The sequence below is a fragment of the Tauraco erythrolophus genome, chromosome 7, assembly GCF_009769465.1.
Source record: "Tauraco erythrolophus isolate bTauEry1 chromosome 7, bTauEry1.pri, whole genome shotgun sequence".
Classification (NCBI taxonomy): domain Eukaryota; kingdom Metazoa; phylum Chordata; class Aves; order Musophagiformes; family Musophagidae; genus Tauraco; species Tauraco erythrolophus.
The window spans coordinates 59602012-59622081 of record NC_141471.1 but is presented as its reverse complement, the minus strand read 5'-3'; the positions used below and the strand labels follow the sequence as shown (position 1 = coordinate 59622081).

At 46.7% G+C, this 20070-nt stretch overlaps 1 protein-coding gene across 1 annotated transcript in view; it reads right to left on the bottom strand.

Moving 5' to 3' along the window:
• The window catches only part of ITGA9 (integrin subunit alpha 9), a 221172-nt gene extending 201332 nt beyond the window's left edge, over nt 1–19840 (bottom strand). The window contains exons 1-4 of the mRNA XM_086614754.1: nt 19674–19840; nt 11323–11450; nt 9942–10048; nt 2911–3034 (exon numbers count right to left, since the gene is read on the bottom strand). Coding sequence (XP_086470880.1) covers nt 2911–3034; nt 9942–10048; nt 11323–11450; nt 19674–19840 — 526 coding nt within the window. The remainder of the gene's footprint in view (nt 1–2910; nt 3035–9941; nt 10049–11322; nt 11451–19673) is intronic.
• Nucleotides 19841–20070: the final 230 nt, after the last annotated feature.

Genomic DNA, 20070 nt, shown 5'->3' with positions numbered 1-20070 from the left:
CAAAAGATGCACCCAAAAGGCATGAAAAACAAGAGCGCTTCTGCCTCCCTTTCACTTTGGTGCACAGCAGTGACACCTGTCACTCATATGACACTTCTATCTACCCATCCATCCATCCATGCAGTGAAACGACCAACCAGCAGAAAATCATGCCGTTACTGAGCCAGCTCACAGCTTTTGCACACCTGAATAGCAATATTTGCATGAGGTTTAGATATTGCACACAGTGGATGCGGTAGTTTCCGCGTAGCTCCAGGCAGTAACCGCTGTCATGAACGGATCCTTTGTTTTCACACTTCTTTATTGTTCTTTCTCGTCTGCCCGCAGACTGCTGCGCACCTCCGACTCCACGGACCACGAGTCACTAACTGCTGTGGCAGCAGCTGATAGCAGAGCAGTAAGATGAGGCTCAGTCTGGAAGAGGTGGCCGCCTCTGCGACTTTGAAGCTGTGCCATGAATAAATAGATTAGGCAAAGAAGAGAAGAAAAAGATGGCAGTGTTCTGCAGCCATGATGATCTCAGGTTATAAGAGAAGTAAGGCTGAGGAAGAAGTGATTGTATAAAACAACGTACAAACAAAAAGGATAAGCTGTGACGTGTGATGGTTGTGAAAACAAACGCTCCTCAATTTCTTCTCTGAGTAAACCTCCTTAAAAGGCTCTAAGCAAACTTCAATGCCATAACACAGCATAAGCTTCACAGTGCAACAAAATCCTGTATCTACCATCTTCACCGATGGAGGCAAAGTAGACAGTTATGGTAAACTATCATTTGCTCTGGGAGCCTCTTCCTTCCTATCCAACTGCGCTTCACTACTGTGGGAAGAAACAGTAGCAATCTTTCCGACCTAGCATTGTGGTACTGGGTTTGCACCACAAAGTAGGGATGTTTTGATGGCTCCCAGAAAATCAAATGTGGTCTGGACCCTGTGGGAAAACTTGCTTATCCCTTTGGAGGCGAGGCTTGTGAGCATATGCTGTTTCTCTTATTTACTAACCAAAGGATCCATCACTCTTCCCCATCTCCACCACCAACTACTACCGCAGTGGAGTAGGAAACCATCCCAGCTCTCCCCATCAGCTGGGCTGCTTCTCACAGTAGATGCAGCCACCCTTCTTCTTTGCAAACTGAATGCGTCAGGGGAATGAAGAGGCAGCTCCCTTTTTTTGGAAGGCCATTAAAACTACAGGAAAAGTAGCCAAGCGAAAGCACTGCCTGGAAGACTGTGGCTCCGTACGCCAGCTACACCACAATGGACATCCAGCTTATATAAACCAGATTAGTTCCTACTCAGGCAGATTGCATTTAACTATTAGGCTTGCTGCTCTTCTCATTAGCTCTCAATCGCTTCCAGACTTCTGTCAGCCCTTTCAGTGAAGCCGGACAAGAATAAGATGGATTGAGACTACTACGTCGTTACACCACTACCATCCAGTCAGGAAATTTCCATTTCCTCCTTTATCTTTAATTATTAAGCCTGCTTTACGTGGAGAGGAAACAAAGTACGTCTGTCCCAAGGTCAGCCTCCTCTCCATTTCTGGCACAAGACATTTGTTACACAAGCTAATCACCCATCTCGAGGTGCACACACGCAGACGGACGGAGACTGATGTGCACTCAACTGGCCGGCACCCTTCTCCAGTTAGGCGAGAGCCAGCTCTGGTTGTGGATGATGCAGCCACGCCAGCCTCTCACGGGGCTTCATAAACTGCGTTAACGACGGGGCTTCCAGAAAGTGGAGGAAAAAAACGTTTCGAGGATGACTGCAATCTTATTTCACAGCAAAGCTCAGACAACGAATCGCTCGGCGTGACGTACCGCGGCTGTCTCTCTCTTTGAGCTTGTTTTATTGAAACCTAAAAGACCCGGGAGTAAACAAATGCAGCCGTCTCTCGTGATACTTTGTGATTTCATGTCTGATGGAGGGGGAGAAAAAAAATCAGTCCCAAACCTCCAACTTTCACTCTAGCATGGAGTGAAATTAAGCCAACATCGTTCCGCACCGACCCTGCCAACTTTCCGCTGGCAGGTCTGTGCGTACTAGGCCCACACATTTCTATTTTCTAGCAATTCCTGGCAAATATCCTGTCAGATTAGCAGCAGTTTTACTCTGAAGACATGACGCACATGAAAACATAAGCGGTTTGTCTCTCCCAGAAAGCACCTCCCCGCCACAGCTTCAGGCGCAGGAGCAGCGACACAGGTTCCGAGGGAGCCCCGGCAGCGTGTCCGCACGTGTGCATTGACCATCAAGTTAATATCAGATTATTTGCAGTGCATTAGCTCAGTGTGAGGCCTTATCCTGATTTTGTGGACAGGAACAACCCAAACCCAGACCTTCGGAGGATCCAAAGGAGGACCAAGACACCTTACGGCACCTGGAACACGGTTTATATTAAACTGCTGCAGAAGTTCCCCAAAGTGAACAAGGTGTCAAGCAGCCCTTTATCCTCCTCCAGTCCTCTGATAAATCACAACACAAAAATGAAAATATTTTCGTAACACGGGCAAATTGGTTCCCAATTGCAACATAATTCAGGATTTTTACTCCATGCTGCAGCTAACCATGAGCAGCCAAGCTCATATCAATATCTACTGATTATTCGCCTAAGAGAGAGAGAAGCGTTGCCTCAAAAACACAGTTTGGAAGTGTATTATTCTTCCAGTAAAGTGCAACCACACACAATAAGTTAGAGGACTCGTTCAGTCATTGCGCTACTCTCCCGACTTCATCTAAAACCCAACCTCCACCCCAGCTGTGCTGGTAGGCAGCCTATGTTACCAAAAAAAATTAAAAAAAGAAAAATATCAGTAGCAAGGGTTTTGGAAACAAAAGGAAAACCCAGCAGCTGTAAAATGAGAGAGCAGTGATGGAGGTGAGCCCTGCTCCCGGCCCCCCCAGCCCTTACCTTCATAGCAGGGCAAGAGCTTCCTCCCGTTGGGCTGCAGGTTGGGCGGAATGATGTTGCAGAAGCCATGGGGCAGGATGTACTCAGTCTCATAGTAGATGTTTTTCCAGCGGTGCGCACATGCCTAAACAGATCATATCACACACGTTATTGACCCAGAGTCACTGGAGAGCTCTCCGACCAAGGCAGAGCACGCTTGAACAGAACCTTTCAACGTTGCCTTCCCTCCACAACCCCATTGTCCTCTCCTTACATCCCACTCTTTCTAGGTAGAGTATCCTCTTCCCGTTACCTTCTGCAGCTCATGACACTGCCTGACCTGGCAGCTCAGACCTCAGCCTCCACATGTGCAGGACTAGGAAAACAGCAGGTCTCAGAGCAAGAAGGTCCATGCAGGAGATTTCAAGGTCTCTCACTGTATATGAATCCCCACAGCCAGTGAAGCTTTTCTAACTACAGATGTACTGACAGAACCCAGCCAAGCCAGAAGAGGGGAGCAAAACCAGGAATAAAGACATTGAGAATACACATAAGAGGATCAAAAGGGACACCGAGACTCAGAAGGTTACTAAGATCATATTAGAAAGTTATCCCATCAGAGGATGTACTTGTGAGTCAAAGACTTATCTCACTTGGAAAGGCGGCTTTGTTTCTGGCAACAGAAGGGCTGGACCATGCTTACTGGTAAGGAATTTAAGTCAAAATGCCAGAGATTTTGTGGCAACAAGGGCAGCAACATCAGTCAAGGTGCAGATGAGCTGCAGAGATCAGGGTGCCTTTCCCCTCATAGTGAAGAATAAGATCACCCTGCAAAACCAGAGCTAAACCAGTCTCCCCAGGACACGTTGCTCAGTACAACTGCCACACACAGGCATGCATACAAGCAATGTAGAGCCTGGTTCACACCTTCCCAGAGCTCATTTGTTCCAAAAATTAACACCTCATGGCTGCCAGACAAATCACAAGTCGCCTGATGCTCAGGGGTTAGTTGGAATAAAAGGAAATGAAATACAAAACAGCAAAGGCTTCAAACCTGAGCACACGCTGGGCCATATCTCCAGCCCGTCTGAGCCACTTAAGTCAGTGTAGATGTGTCAATTTATATCGTTTAAGTCTTGGTCCTTTGCACACAGAGCAGCATCTATGCTACAAATCATCTCCTCCATGCACTTTCAGCTTTTCCCGGAAACTTTGTATCAGCCCCCTTCATGGTACCCATGTTCGACCCCATCCCTCCCCAGACGAGACACCTTCCCTCTTCCTTCCCTTTGTGCTACCCCACTTTTCTGCCTCAGCACCTCAGAGGTGAGCATGTTGCCCGTGGGAGCATCTCAATATTAGAAAAAACTCCATAAATCAGGCACTGTTGTGTCACCTACCCACCAGTAAAGGACCTGGGAAGTGTATCAACCACCAGTAAACTCAAAATTCAATCCAGCAGTCAACACAGGCCCCTGCCCATATACTTAACTCCAGAAAGACGTAAAAGGGTAATACTACTCTCTCACTTTTTTAACCGAAACAGAGCAAAACCAGTTGTGCAAAAGCCTGCTCTGCTGCGAGCAGTGCTGCATTCAGAGTCTGATATTTATTGCTTTCCTAACTTCCAGCACTCAAAGAGAAGCACGTATTTCCTGAAGACAGCTATTGCAGAGGGATAACGAGGGACCCCGGGGGCCGTGGAAAGCTCTGCACCGCACTGCGTGGCACCAGCTGCCACTCGTGATGAGAAGGATGCTTCTGATGGCACTCTGCTCGACAGCCAAACGTCGGGGAGTCCCGAAAAGAGCAGCTTTGGGGATTCCCTTCCTTGCTTTAAGGAAGATCAGTTACGATTTTAATCCTCATGCACCGCTCGTTCAACAGCAACAAAAAAAAAACAGCGCATGAAACGCTCGTTTTCAGAGTAACCAGGAAATAGTTTCTCTCCTGATGGATCTGTGCTGTAAGCACAAACACACACACGCACAGCCCTTCTGTACCAGAAAGGCACGTACCATCAAAGTGACAGTCAAGTCAACCCCAACTCCGGATACAAACTCAAACGGAAACAGACCAAGAGTATTTTTTTAAATTAGGGAAAGATAAATAAAGGATTGTGATATTGTAAATTCCTCGGCATTTTATATCTCAGAAACTGCAAGGGAATCACATAAATTAACCTACTAATCTCTCCCAGAGGAGCACAAACGACAGAGTCGGGGAGAGCAGCAGCACTTCATCACAAGCAGGAGGCTTTGCTCGGGAGCGAGGTGCAGAGGCCAAGAAAGACAGAGCAGGATCAGGAGAAAAAAAAAAAAAAAAAGAAAAGGAGCTGCTGCATAAGAAGTATGTTCAAAATCAACCGGAGGCTATGGGCTCAATTTAGCAATTCTGGGCACGCTTAACTAATCTGTTAGAGTTTGGGTTTTGTTTATTTTTTTTTATAAGGATCACTTTTCTGTGCCTTCAGCATGCTGTGTATTGAGACAAACTACAGTTTACCACTGACTGCCTGAGTCCACAGACAGCTCGTAACTGTAGCTCCAAGAGATGAGCTCCACCTCAGTTTTCTGAGTGGGGGCTTCCCTACACTCCCCCATGCCACAGCTGCAGAATTTGACATCTTCCCAATGGACGGCAGTTCAGCAGCTCCTCTTGTTCCCCAAAACTCATTTCTATGCAGCCAAGCAGCTAGAGCATTTGTCTCCCTGCCATGGAAAAGCTCATCCACAGCTGCTCTTGGTTCTCCTACCTTCCCAAAAACGTTTAGTTGGACTACAGTACACAGTTCCTGCATTATTCAACACTGCTGAGATAGGGTGATGTGCTACCCAAGCGGCTACAGCCTTCCTTCTTTGATGGCACATGTCTGAAGAGGTCTTGGGAACAGAGATGAGTCACCTGAATTTGATGCTGCAGAGTGTTTTTCTCGGACTGGTGTTTTTTTTTTCCTAAGGTGATTGCAAACAACTGACAACATATATACCCATTTTTAGATGGAAGCCATAGGTGTGCCCTGTGCAATGAGGAGGCCATCAGCACACTTTGGTGCTCAGCAGCTGCAGCTGAGGCGAGGGCTCCAGCTCTACCATGGAACAGGGGAGAAAGGATGCAAATCCTTGAAGCAATACAAAAAGCTTCTGGGCAAAGTACACAGAGGTCTCTATGGATGGCAGACACTGCATTAGGGCAATATAATGAATGGAACAGCAGCTACTTTGCTCTTTCGTGTATTGAACAGCAGCCACAGGCTTTGCACTGTAGGAAAGGCAACACCAGAGACCCAGGCTTTACTTCAGAGGCTGACTGCCCTACCTGAATGCACAGTGCTTATAGAGCCCTCTCCTGACACCTAAAGTCAGAGTCCAAACAAGGAACTTTTTGAATATGCCACTGTCAGACCGCTTCTGGTTTGCTCTTCCCTAGGAGGACGTCGGCTTTGCAGCAGTGACGGGGTTTTTTACAGACACACACACAATATCACTAAATGTGTCAGTAAGTCAACTCTTAAAATGAAAAATAACAGCACTCGGTAAAAAACAGAGTCAGGACAGATGTGGCAGGTATTTAGGAAGAGCAAGACTGTAGGACGTGGCTTCTCTCCAAATCACAATGCACTGTCCCCGGTTCCTCTCCCGACAAAAGTAAAAGGAGGACTCTCGCCATCTCAGTTTGGGAAGAGCTGGCAATCTCAGCTGCATTATCGCAGCTCTTGGATTAATGCAAATATTGACTGATAGCATACCCAAGGACAGGAAGCCACTGAACTGCAAATTCAGAGCTTTGTTAGCTAGTCTGACTTCTTCACTTGACTACAAAGATATCACTCCGACTTAAAGGGATCCCTGGAAGAGATGCAGTGAATAGAGCTGTAATGCCTGACAATATAGACTGCACATAGAATGACAGAATGGTTAGGGTTAGAAGAGACCTTGAAGATCATCTAGTTCCAACCCCTCTGCTATGGGCAGGGACACCTTCCACTACACCAGGTTGCTCAAAGCCTCATCCAACCTGGCCTTGAACACTTCCAGGGATGAGGCACCCACAACTTCTCTGGGCAACCTGTTCCAATGCCTCACCACCATCACAGTGAAGAATTTCTTCCTTAGATCTAATTGAAATCTACTCTCTTTCAGTTTAAAGCCATTGCCCCTTGTCCTATCACTACATGCCCTTGCCAGAAGTCCCTCTCCAGCTTCCTTGCAGGCCCCCTTTAGGCTCTGGAAGGCTGCTAGAAGGTCTCCTTTGACCCTTCTGTTCTGTAGGCTGAGCAACTCCAACTCTCTCAGCCTGTCTTCATAGCAGAGGTGCTCCAGCCCTTGGATCATCTTCATGGTCCTCCTCTGGACCTGCTCCCACAGCCCTATGTCCTTCTTATGTTGGGGACTCCAGAGCTGAATGCAGCACTGCAGGGGAGGTCTCACAAGAGCAGAACAGAGGGACAGAATCCCCTCCCTTGACCTGCTGCCCACGCTGCTTTGGATGCAGCCCAGGATACGGTTGGCTTTCTGCGCTGCCAGCACACATTGCCGGCTCATGTTGAGCTTCTCATCAACCAACACCCCCAAGTCCTTCTCCTCAGGGCTGCTCTCAACCCATTCTCTGCCCAACTTGTATCAGTGCTTGGGATTGCCCCTATCCATGTGCAGGTTTCCTTCCTACTCATAACTGGGCATTGCTCACAAGAGTTAGCCAGTAATTTTGTTAAAAAGCTAAAATCAGCAGACAGTGCTCCAAATACACGTTCAGACACATTTTCTCAGAACACCAGTTTCTCACAGGTGCTTCAAAGACAACTGCATTTTAAAGAAATCCTGATCTTTAAAATTGGAAGAGCACACGAATTAAATACCATCTGCTTATGGGAAAGTCATCAGTCTTTTTCATTAAAAAGGGATCTCAAAACAGAGAGTAACAATACCCTGAAACAGGCAGGTATTTTCCACCCATGAAGGAATTTGTGCACCTTCATTCCAGGCTCTGTCTACACACAGATGTGCACAGATGTTTAATTAGTAGCTTAAGACAGAGCATTTTGGTGATAAATACCTCACTGAAATCAATGGGAATTAGACATTTAAACATCCTTGAGCATCCGGACATGATCTACTCAGTGAGAGCAGCATAATCTTATCAGAGGGCTGGTTCAGGACTTCTGTGAATCAGTGCAACTTGTGGAGACATTTTACCAACTTAAGCCACACCAGAATAAGCCCACCACCAGCTGTGCATTTTACTTTAGCTACATTTTGCTTTTAACCTGATTTATGTCTGAAATTTCTACCCTCTCAGCCCCAATCTAAGCCCTCAGAGCCTCCCCACATTTCTCCCTCTTGTAGCCTCCCCTCAGCCAGCAAGTAGCCAGCCCCAGCCTTGGTAGGTGCCCAGCTTTTTTGCCAACCAGCTTTCCCTTCCTTTGCTGCTTCTGTCTAGGGAGATGACACTTAAGCATCAGTTGCAACCTGTTCCCCTTGGAACCAAAATACTCAAAAGCATTGTTCTTAAGATACTATTTTTACAAAAATGTCTCAGTGTTGCTTAAAAAAAATTAATTGAATTTATCTAGTTCTGCCCAATGACTGGAAAAGGGAGAGGATGCTGTGTCTCAAGGTACTGTTATCCTGATCAGTGCAAGTTACTCCTCAGTTGTCACGCAGGACTCTGAGCACACATACAGATCCGGATATTCCTTGAAAACATGGATTGCTTACAGTAGCGTGAATGCCTTAATTTGTGCTCTGCTGTACGTGTTTACAGTGTTATTTTATTTACGCCTCTCTTTTTCCCTTCCTCCTCTAGCGCTGAACACATGTAAAACACCCAAGAAAAGTAAAGCATCAGCCAACCCCTATAGCAAGCTGTACAGCGAGAGAGACAACGCCATCAAACACCACAGCACTATCACAGGAACGTATAGAAAACACCCGCTCCCCCATGGGGAAGCTGGTGTGCAAGGACTTGGGGTGTGAGTGTTTGGACTCTAAGTACACATTGGGAAAAATGCCTTTGAGTGAAGGAGCATTATCCACTCGGCTTACGCAGGCGGTTGGCACAGGGATCGGGGTACAAGACCTTTCTCACCAGCAGCTTTGTGACAGTTTGGTGCCACGTACCAGGGCAATCTCCTGTCTCATCGGAGAGATGGGGAAATGCTGCAAGTTCTCAACTCCCAAACAGTGGTATTTAGAACTAGATTGTTGTCAGGGTTACTCTGATACGAGCTTGAAATTTGCCTGCCACATACACTATGCACAACATTTTGTTGGAATTTTTTTTTTTAATTTTGGTTAACATTCCTGCAGACTCACTGACTCAAGCAGACAGTCAGAACCCCAACCACGGATGTGAACACAGACAACTATTGATTACAACATACCTGTGTATGTTAGAAAGGTTTTTGCCCAGCTCTCTTTATGATTTTTTTTTTTTCCCAGCACAGGAAATGTTGTTTTGCAAAGACAAATTCCACATCCTAAGGATCACATCTGCTCTCCTTGACCTGTCTATGTGCATTGTAACCGTATCAAAACCAACAAGGCCACCCACACACAACTAAGTAATCTCTACTCTCGACTCTTCTGCCTCGTTAATGGAAAATTAATATACAGAAAGAAAAAATATGGTCACAAAGACTCATCTTACGTTTTCCATAATAAGCTCTGACAGGCAATACATATGCTTAGGGAGAACAGACACATACATATTCCCTACATAAACACAGGCAAAGGACAAAAAGAACAAACTAGCAGGTACCTCTCAGACAAAGTTCTATTTATTCGATTCAAAGATTTAATCCCTCAGATTTAGGAGGAAGCCCTTGGGTGACACAAGTCAGGTGTGACGGCTTTGAAGTCCTCCCTCTGTAAATAAAGCTTTCTGGCTGGGGCTCGCTTTTCCTTCCGCTTGAAGGAAGGGACTACAGAATTTGCTGCCCGTGAAGCTGGACTCCGTCAGTCACTGCCCAACACATTAATCCTGACGTGTTTAGCATTAGAGTCAGACAGCAGCAATGGTTTTAACGAGATCAAAGAAAAGAGTGGACTCACCAGCACACTTCCACCGGCCTTTGGCTGTCTCGCCAGGCTCACGCCCATCCATTCGTCATCTCGGTCTTCTCTGCAGGTCTTTCCGCAGAGCGTGCCCCGAGAATTGCCTACAGAAAGACAGGAAAGGCAGCAAGGCAAGGAGAAATGAGTTTTAAATACCCACCAAAGAATCACCAAAAGAAAAGAGATTGCCCATCAAGCATCTGCCTGACAGTGCTTTTTTCCTTTTCATCCTGATTATTAGTTCTCGTATGCATTAATTGGGGCGATGCTCTCACTCTTACTGGGCACAAAATACCTAGCAGAGGACAGATCCTGTCCCAAACAGTCAGTAGCTGTTACAGCATGTCCACAGCTCTGCTTGAATAAACCCTCCAACTGAAGTCAATGGGAGAGATGTGAGTTTGCCTGCAGAATGCAACCAAAGCAAAAATTACTCTTGAAATTGAGATCTGGGGCACTTAAAAAAAATATATATATGTATTTGAGGCCTAAATCTTTAGTCCTGTCAGGCAGTATTCACGAATCCTTGAGAGACAGTATCCATTACAGTAGCAGGACAAATTTAGCCAAAACACTTTATTAACACATGTGAGCTTCAAAAAATAAATTCTACTTGACTCAGTCATGAAAAGATGAACAATACTAACATGTCTATTAAATAGGCAGAGAAAGCAATAACACTGGTCACCAAGAAAACCAAAATATTAAAAGGCTTCGATTTTCTCCGTCAGAATCCAGCATAAGGTTTCAGATCAGAGCCTTACTTCAGGACTCCACCTTCCCCTGATTCAGACAGCACATCAGAGAAACCAAAGTCGATCCTGATCCCGTGCAACAGCTCTCACTGAGAAACTTACTTCCTTTAGCACAAGAAGCAAACCCAAGGAATGATTTGCTGCATTATGGAGGAACCCACAGATGGCCACGCTGTTAACAATGCCGCACATCACCGGCCACCACTGCACCACCTGGGGTGGTCCCACCCACCCTTATTTGGGCACTGCGGGCAGTGGGCAGCAGCACTCCCAACCACTCACGGACCCACTGACACCCTGCAAAGGCACACCGAAGCAGGTGGAGAAAACACAGAGGCTTAGGGTAAGCAGAGGAAAACCCACCCTCGCCTGGCTGCTCACTGGAGAGAGAGAGCAGAGCCACGGGGAGGACACCAGCACCAAGTGGGATGCTATTTCGTAATGCTGAAGAGAACATGACACCTTTGCCATCAGTGCTCAAAATCCATCAGGAGAGGTTGACAAATCCCTCTCAGTGTCTTGGGGCCTCTGTGAAGCTGTCAGGAGGATTTCTAGCCATTTGGGGTACGATTGCTATTTTTTTGGTTACCTGTTTGTACCCCCCAAGCATCATAAATACCCACCTCGACCCATATCCAGTTCTGTGCATCTTCTGTCTGGATTGGTATGGACTCGACATTTAAACACCGCTCCTGGGGACTGAACAGAGGTGCTGTATTTAGATTCTGCCTTGGGAGCACCAACCAAGACCCTGGAAACAAAAAAGCAAAGTAACAAGTAATTAGTTTCAGGAGAAAAGAAAAAATAAACAAACAAACAGCAGCAAGGTTTCCATTGCCAGAGCTCTTTCAGCAAAAGGACTTTCTCCAGCAACCTGGTAAATGATGACACTGACTCACAAACTGAAAACACTACACACAGTAAAGGCATTTTTCCCCCAGTGAAGCCTCAAATACTTTAACAAGTTAAATCTCCATTAGGCTTGTAACACATTTAAAGTACCACCACCACCCATCCCCACCCCATAAGCATTTAGGAAAGTATTAGGACGGACAACAGCAGCTGCATCCATTTTTCCTCAGTTTTAACTGCACCCCTATCAATCCAAGAGCCCACAAGAGCTCACACGCACATCCACGAGAGGATGAAATCTGAACCTGCCTGCTTGCCAGCCAGCCAAAGATTAATAAGCTTGCTTAGAAAGTTGAGGCACCCCATTCTCAGAACACTTGATGTAACTACAGCTTTAAAAGCAACAACAAAAACACCCAAACAACAACACAGGAGCAAGTCTCTTCCATAATGCGCTGCTATCCACCAACATTTATCCCGAAGGCTGTGAAGACTATACCTGGGCTATTTATACCACATGAGAGCCAGTGTCTCTGGGAAGCACCAATGCACAACCTCAGACCACAGGGTTCCTTAATGTACCCTTGAAAGATGATGAGCACGTTTTAATCACTTGTGTTATGATCCAGTTAACCTTTAGCAAGCTGGCAGCTGCTCAGGCGCTAAGGGATGCTTTTTGAGGAGGATTACAGGGTAAGCACAGCATTCAGGGAGCCCTTTTATCACCTCCTCATTAAAGGGACAATCTTTTTCTCACCTGGTTGTGAGCTCACATCCGGGTACATGAAGATGAGGAGGGAGGTTAAGGAGGAGGAAGGCAGCTCCAAGGAGGATAGTGGGGAGCACCAGGTAATTTAGTGTCAGTTCTGCTGCTGCCCTTGCACTGTGAGGCAGGGCAAAGCATCTGCATGTGACAAAATCCTCGCTGAAGTTAAACCCGGGGCTGGAACTAAGGGCAGTTTTCCCCATTTTAAACAACTTCTCCTTTATCCTCTAATTTAAAGTTCCATTCCCAACCACTACCCATCATCACCACCCCAGTACACACAGACAGACCCGAGGCACAAGGCGTGCACGTGTCCAGGGTTGGCCTGAGCCACCTGGAAGAGCTGCTCCTGTATCAGAGTCTGGTCTATAACAGACAGCAGCAATTCTCCACTCCTGCTGGGATACGCACTTCCCTGGATGCGGGATGTGACAAAACTGTCCTGTGTCACTGGGAAATACGTTTACAAAAGGAAGAGAAACTGCTACATTAAGTGATCGCTTTCTCCCAGGTTTCATGAGCTAAGCTGTATGACTCTGAGAACTCTAATGAGGTTGCACTCTGCAACGCACATCGTGTTTTCACAAGTGAGAAGAATTAATGTCCAAAATACTTAAGTTGCTAAAACCTACAAAGCCTGCACACATTGGCAAGCGAGCGCAAAGGAGCCTGAAATAATACCTCCAAATGGAAATCCCACTAGGCAGGCGGCAGGCAGAAAATCAAACGCCAATCATTTCATTTACACAGGCGATGAATGCATGTCATTCACTTATTGACATTCACAAGGTCCAACAAAAATAAATAAGGGGGGATATTACTAGGTTAAAGAGTTACGGGTTCAGATTGCAAATGGCAAGAAACCGCTTCTATGACCTGTTATAACAATAAGATAATGCAGGCCACATTGACCTCCAGCTGAAAAGCTTTGCTTTAACCTGAGAAAAGTCAATACGATTCAGCAATCAGGGCACAAGATACAATTAAGGTTGCAGAATGCAAGATGGAGATGAAGGAGCCTAAATCAGAGACTCTTGAGCTTTCTTTAAAAAGCTGAATGGGAAAAATTGATAATTAACGATTTGAGTAGATTACTGGCACAGATCATATTGCTGTCTTCAGCAAATATACCTTTCAAAAAGAAAACACCTGTTGCCGTTTCTTCACGTGGACCAAGCAGAAGGAAGCAGCCAGTGAAGACAACTGGTGACGTGCGCCAAAAGCAAATCTAATTTGGATTGTCCTGAGTGTCCATACGTTCTAATTTGATATTTCAACTACATCACACACAATGTCATCTTAGGATCTTGTCTCATTCTTTCACTCTTGCACCTAGACCCAGCAGGTGAAACCCTGGCAGATCTCTTGTTCTATCTGGCATGACCCATGCTCACCTGTGCCCTGAGACCGTTACCTTCAGGAAGATGGGAGGGTTTCTGTTGGTTCACATGCTTTTCAGTTTGTCAAGCTGGTATTTGCCACATACTCCTTGCTTTGGTTTTATTCAAAGGTTTGAGACTGGAATATTTCCTTTGTCAAGAAAAGAGCCCTTTACTCTTTCATTAGTCTCTGTATGTAACAGCTTAACTGTTGGAAGAAAGTCACCTATTTAACTGTCATGAGACTTTTCAGCAGACCCGGACAGAAGACTCACTTGCATTCAAATATTTTGGGACTCATCAAGCAAAACAAATGCCTGTTTTCAGTCTGCCCTACACATTAAAATACCTTTGAAATCTTTTGCAGTTTCTACAAACCAACTCTGCAACCAGAGGAGGTGTTTTTCTCCAGTACCATATCAAAACAGAAATACATTTCTAAACAAAGCTTTAGAGTCTACTACAGTCTTCTTGCCTTTCAGTGCTGTAGAGTCTTGCCTGGCGTAAACACAGACGACACATAAACAGCCAGCAGAAGTACAAGCCTGTCCTCTTGCTATTATCAGGCAACCCTCCAACATATTCCAACTAGTTTAAGCGGCTCTCATTTAAAATAGCCTAATTTTGCGGTACAGTTTTCCAGTGCTGCTATAGGACCGCTTGGGTTTTCAGCAAGCAAGCACCAGCAGTTCTCCAGCCTTTTGCCAAAACGCTTATGATGTGGGCAGTACACTGCAGAGTTTATCTAGGAGTGCAGGTTCTCATCACAACCATGACACTCTGCAGGAAGCCCCTAGGATATCTCTGAGTAGCTACACGAAGAAAGGGTCACTTTTGCTTGACGTGCACAGAAATCTCCAAGAATCTGCCACATCCTACTGGCTCTGTGCACAAAGTGTTGGGGTCTAAACCAACATGAGGAGCAGCAGGCAGAGAGAGACCACTTAACCTTCTCTTCTTGCATTCATACTCACGTAATCAAGGACAAACGCCCTCATCTGTGTGAAGACAACTACCCAGCTGCATGGCCAGAAACCAACACATTGCAGGAGCTGCAGCAGCAGCCAATATTAATGGATGACAAGAAGCTTTTTTGGCCACAGGGAAATCCACACCTCCTTAAAATTACTTCCTGCAGAACAGTAACTATCACTTCGCTGGTGATTGACCCTCGGGACATACAGATTTGGAAATTAAGCGCTGCATTTAGCAGAAGGAACAGCGAACGAAAGTGTCGAGCTGAACGATGGCATGGAGAGATGCCAAGCACATTAAGCATTGGCCTACAGCACGCCAGCAGCGATTAGGCAATCACAGCTCAAGGACTGGGGAGTGTAGGTACCTCACCTCACTGCAATGTTAAGTGGCAGAGAAAAAGTCTTTAAATATCCTCACATACCGCTGCTGATTTCAAAAGCAGCATGAGAGGAGGGTGCACCACCAGTATATCCCAGTTGAGTTTCTTCTCACCAGAAAGGTCTCTGTCATTGCTAAGCTCTCAAAATAAAATAAATAAAAAAAAAATACAACCAAACAACAAAACAGTGGTTCATCCATTACGTGCAGAATGAGAAGTAGGAAGGCTGTTATTTGGGCAGCAGATCATAGAATCATAGAATGGTTTGGGTTGGAAAGGACCTCAAAGATCACCTAGTTCCAATCCCCTGCCATGGGCAGGGACACCCTCCACTACACCAGGTTGCCCAAAGCCTCATCCAACCTGGCCTTGAACACTTCCAGAGATGGGACATCCACAACTTCTCCAGGCAATCTGGTCCAGTGTTTCACCACCCTCATTGTAAAACATTTTCTTCCTTAAATCTAATCTAAATCTCCTGTCTTTCAGTTTAAAGCCATTGCTCCTTGTCCTATCACTAAATGCCCTTGTATGGACAGAGATGGATGTGACCTGTGACCAACAACAGTAAGCCCAGGTTCCCCAAAACACCACAGCAGCACCTACAGCACCACTACATCATTTATGCAACACAGCATCATTAACACAACACCCAGCCTCCACGGGGTCAGTCCGCTCCCGCGTCTTCCTTCTGGTTGCACACAAGTACATCGTGCACCAACAACACGTATCCACCAGCGTCAGATGCAGAACAGCCTTCATGCTTCAGCAGCAGCGCAATCCAGTGAAGAGCAGGGCCAAAGGAATGAAGCAACAGCACAGAAACCAGACTTACTCCTCATTGTAAAACTCACAGCAGGGCACTATGCAACTAAACTGACTCTGTTACTTTTTTGCTCCACATAATCTTGCCAGAAAGCATAAAGGTGTTACCCTGGACTTGCTGAGGGATTTGGGGATGTCATCAAGAAAGTGACATAGGGAGAGAAAGAAGAGAGATAAAGTAACATCTTATTTTAAAAAAGAATGATCTGAGATATCACATTATTAATATTTTTTCACTGGGGTATAACTGACATTGTTTCTTTTAAAACTGTCTGAAGGAAAGCAAAGAAAGGAACATTCTTGGTCGTTTTCTGAGTCTTTACTCCAAGCTTCAAAATTATATCCAGAGAACAGAAGCACTTCGGCTTGTCTCTGCTCCAAATGCAAGCAGCCACCTGGCAATGACAGGGAACGGGGTAAATCTTTCAAGATTCATAACCATAAAACCGACAAAAGGAAGGAAGAGGAGACATTGTCAGAAATACAATAACCTCAGCACATCTGTGGTGACAAACTTTTCTTGAGACGAAAACTGAGCAAAAACAACTCCTAAATGGAAGCATCGTTGCATTTAACCATTTCAGACAAGTCAAAGCCACTGACTTACTCCACTATTGTAGCAGAGGCTGAATACCCATACTCCACTATAATTTCTGTGTCGAGGGCTACGTGGCAGCCTGACCATTCATTCATTTATCTGACGTCGTATTTCAAACGAAATATCCCCCTTTTCTTTCCTCCTGCAAGAATATATGGCTCACATAAATCCTCAAGAATCACCAAACCCTGGATCGGTTGCCTGGACACCTGCAGGCCTATGGCAGATAATATAGATGGGTGCCTTTGGGGTGCTGGAAAACAAACAGCTGAACCACTGAAGTTGAAGATCCAGCAATTACAGATACAATTTTAATATGGAACAGTGACTATATATACACAGACACACATATATGTACGTAGACACACATTGATAGGCTGCTGAGAAGAACACACTTCAGCTAAGCAGCTCTCACAATCAGAAGTACATTAGGTGAATATCAAGCCCCAACATTCAGAGCAAGAAGCCCTGAACTATCACGACAACACTCTCAAATGCTTGAGAGCATATTAACATATTAAATCATTTTAGACAGGCAGGAGCCCTGTCAGCCTCAGATATGATCAGTCACATTTTTGCAGGCTCACATAGTGCACCGATCACCAGGCAAGCCACGAATACCCACAATATTACTGTCTGAAAAACTGAAACTATAACTCTTCTTTGTGCAAGGAAAAGCTACAAAGCGGAGAAGAAAACTAATGCACAAAACCAAACAATAACCCTATGACTATTAAGAGGAGCTATATACCACAATGGGATGAATAAAAAACATTTTTACTACAAATTCCCCATAAGACTTCAACTTTTTCCCCAGAATATCACATTTGAAAGAGAAAGGGGGGGGGGGGGGTGGAATCACCCAGCCAGTTAGGGAAATAGCTCTATAGCTTTGCACGCAAAAGCTTCACACACAAAAACCTGATAAATCTGAAAAACGTCATCACTACTACTAAGCATTTCCCTCTGCACTCATCCAATAAACTGGGATTACATCTTGCATCTCAATAACCTGCAACTGGTAATTATTCAAACCAGAAATCAGAGACTTCTATGCTCCAAAGTAATGTCTGGAGGCAGAAACAAGATTCTGCACAGCACAAATACGGTTTTAAAATACTACTATATAATACTGCAAGCTTTTATGCCCCGTTGAAGTGGATGTAGTTAAGGCAGTGACAAGGGTTCAGTCCTTTGATGGCATGAATGTCAAGGAAGATGGCCCAGATCTTTTAAGCTTTCCAGAAGAAATATGTTAAACTCTTGAAATTGGTAACTATGTGGCAGTATGTAAAAAAACTTGCTTGCACTCAGAATATGCCCACCCAGTACAGAGGATGGCATCTTCAGAAAACTGGAAGAAGGCTGCGTATATGTTTAAGAGCAGAGCAATTCACTGCTGTCTCCCCTGACCTTTAGGCTGCACGCACACACTAAAAGCACAACTGCATACAGCAAACTAGAGCCCAGGAGACTGTAAAAAGCCTATCTCCCAAGCTTGTCAGCCCAGCCTCTGTTGGGCACAGGATTTCGAAGCATCCATGAAAACAAACTCCCCGGTTCCACAATGAGAAGAGGAGCTCTCTCATCAGTGGTGACAATCCCTTCATCAAGATTTTTGACAGCCCAGTGCTGATGCTGGCCATATGAAGCTGCTGTTAATTCTTGTGGGTGTTAGGGCTAGAAGTTTATTTATTTAAAAACATTTCATGATCTCAGATACATTTCTTCCCTGGGTACCATAGGTGAGGGTCCATGAAAAGCTCCATTTTCAGAAAACTGGAGTTTGTATAAAACTAGCAGGTGCTATCTGAAGATAACTCACGTTATTGATCAGAATGATAAGACACCTACACAAGGGACAACAAATTACATCATCTTCATGCCACCATACCCCACTAGATCGTCATTTCATTCACAGCACCGTGAATCCCCAGCAATTTGTGCTGAACACAAGTCGCTTTCAGCCTTTGCATCCTCTGTCAGATCCTGCCTCAAGTCAAGCATCGCTTTAAACTGAGAGCTTTTCTTCTCCCAGAGCGCTTTTCCTCTATGAATTCTTCTGATAAGCCCTTAAAAATGAATGCTCCATGGAAGCCACTATGCAGAAAGGCAGAGCACACAACTACTTGTGAACCAGAGGGTGTGAAAGAAATTCATTTTTAAAGAACTGGACGCCAGCATGAATACATTTATTTATATCACAGAGCACCATAGTTCCAACATCAACAGCTGAGTAATCGGGCCATATCTAAGCGTAAAAGATAAAGACAAGCTTTGTAGACGTTTATTGGCAGCAGTGGCTCCTACTCACATTAGGAGTGCACCAGATGACATCAACTAGGTCCAATTAAGAGAAATCAGTTTTAACTCCAACAAAGAGTTTCTGACCCAGACAAGAGAGGGACAGTCTATGCTCCAAGGCTCTTTTCACTCAATGGAAAAAACAAGAAGCTTGCCAGTTTGCATAATTTTTTGAGATGTAGACAAACTTTTTATAATCGATTTTTTTTTTTTTTTTTTTTTTTTCTTTACAAAAAGTTAGATAGACATTTCCTCTACGGTCCCTCACGCCAAGAGCGGGCACCCAGAGGAGACGAACGCCTCCTGATTTGGAAACGTCTCTCCAGCCACCGGAGGGACCGTCTCCCTCCCCGGGCGCAGCAGGGAGAGATCCGCACGGTCAGTGCCGAACGCGCCGCTCCGGCTGGAGGTTACCGCGGCGAAAATCGTTCCCGTTTAGCACGGCATGACCTGCCGTCTGCCGTACCACACGCGTTCTGCATCCAGCAGATGAGCTGCTAAAGATTCCCCCCGAGGAAGCGGGGCCGCGCAAAGCACCAGAGCACCGGGCGAGGGACCGCTGGCGCTTGGGGACAGCGAGCTCCCGGTGCCGAGCGCCGGCTGCCAGCCCGGCACGGACACCCCCGTGTCAGAACACCGCCCAGCGAGGGGGTCCCGGGTTACGGCAGGGTGAGCCCCCCCCCCCCCCCGCCCCGGCCAACAACCCGCCCGCGGAGCCACAGCGCCGCATCCACCGCGCCCGCGGGACAGCGCGGAAAGAGGGTCCCGCTCCTCGGCTGCGGGAGAGGCGGCTGCCGCGGGGGATGCCCCGGCAGCGCTGGCCCCGCCGCATTCCCGCCGCCCGCGCCCCGCGCTTTTACCGCCCCTGGGCGCGCAGGGTCCGCGCTACTCACCACCGCGTGCTGTCGTGGTAGTGCTGCAGCACCGAGTACCCGAAGAACGAGCCGTTGGGGCCCTGGAAAACCACGGGGCGACCCACGTCCACGTTGTAGCAGCGCGCCAGGGCCACCCACAGCAGCGCCCACAGCACGCGCGCCCCGCGCCGCCGCGCTGCCGGCATCCTGCGAGCCCCGCGGCAGCCGCTCAGCCCCGGCCCGCCGAGCTCCGCGCTGCCCCCCCCACCCTCCCGGAGCCGACTCCCAAGCGGCGCGGCCGGGCGCGGCGCTTTTGTGCCCGCCCCGCCGCTCGGCTCGGCTCGGCTCGGCTCGGCGCTGCCCGGCCCGGCCCCGCCGCGGCTCTGCTGCGCCCCGCGCCGCGCCGCGCGGGGACTGCGCGCTCCGCTCCGCGGCG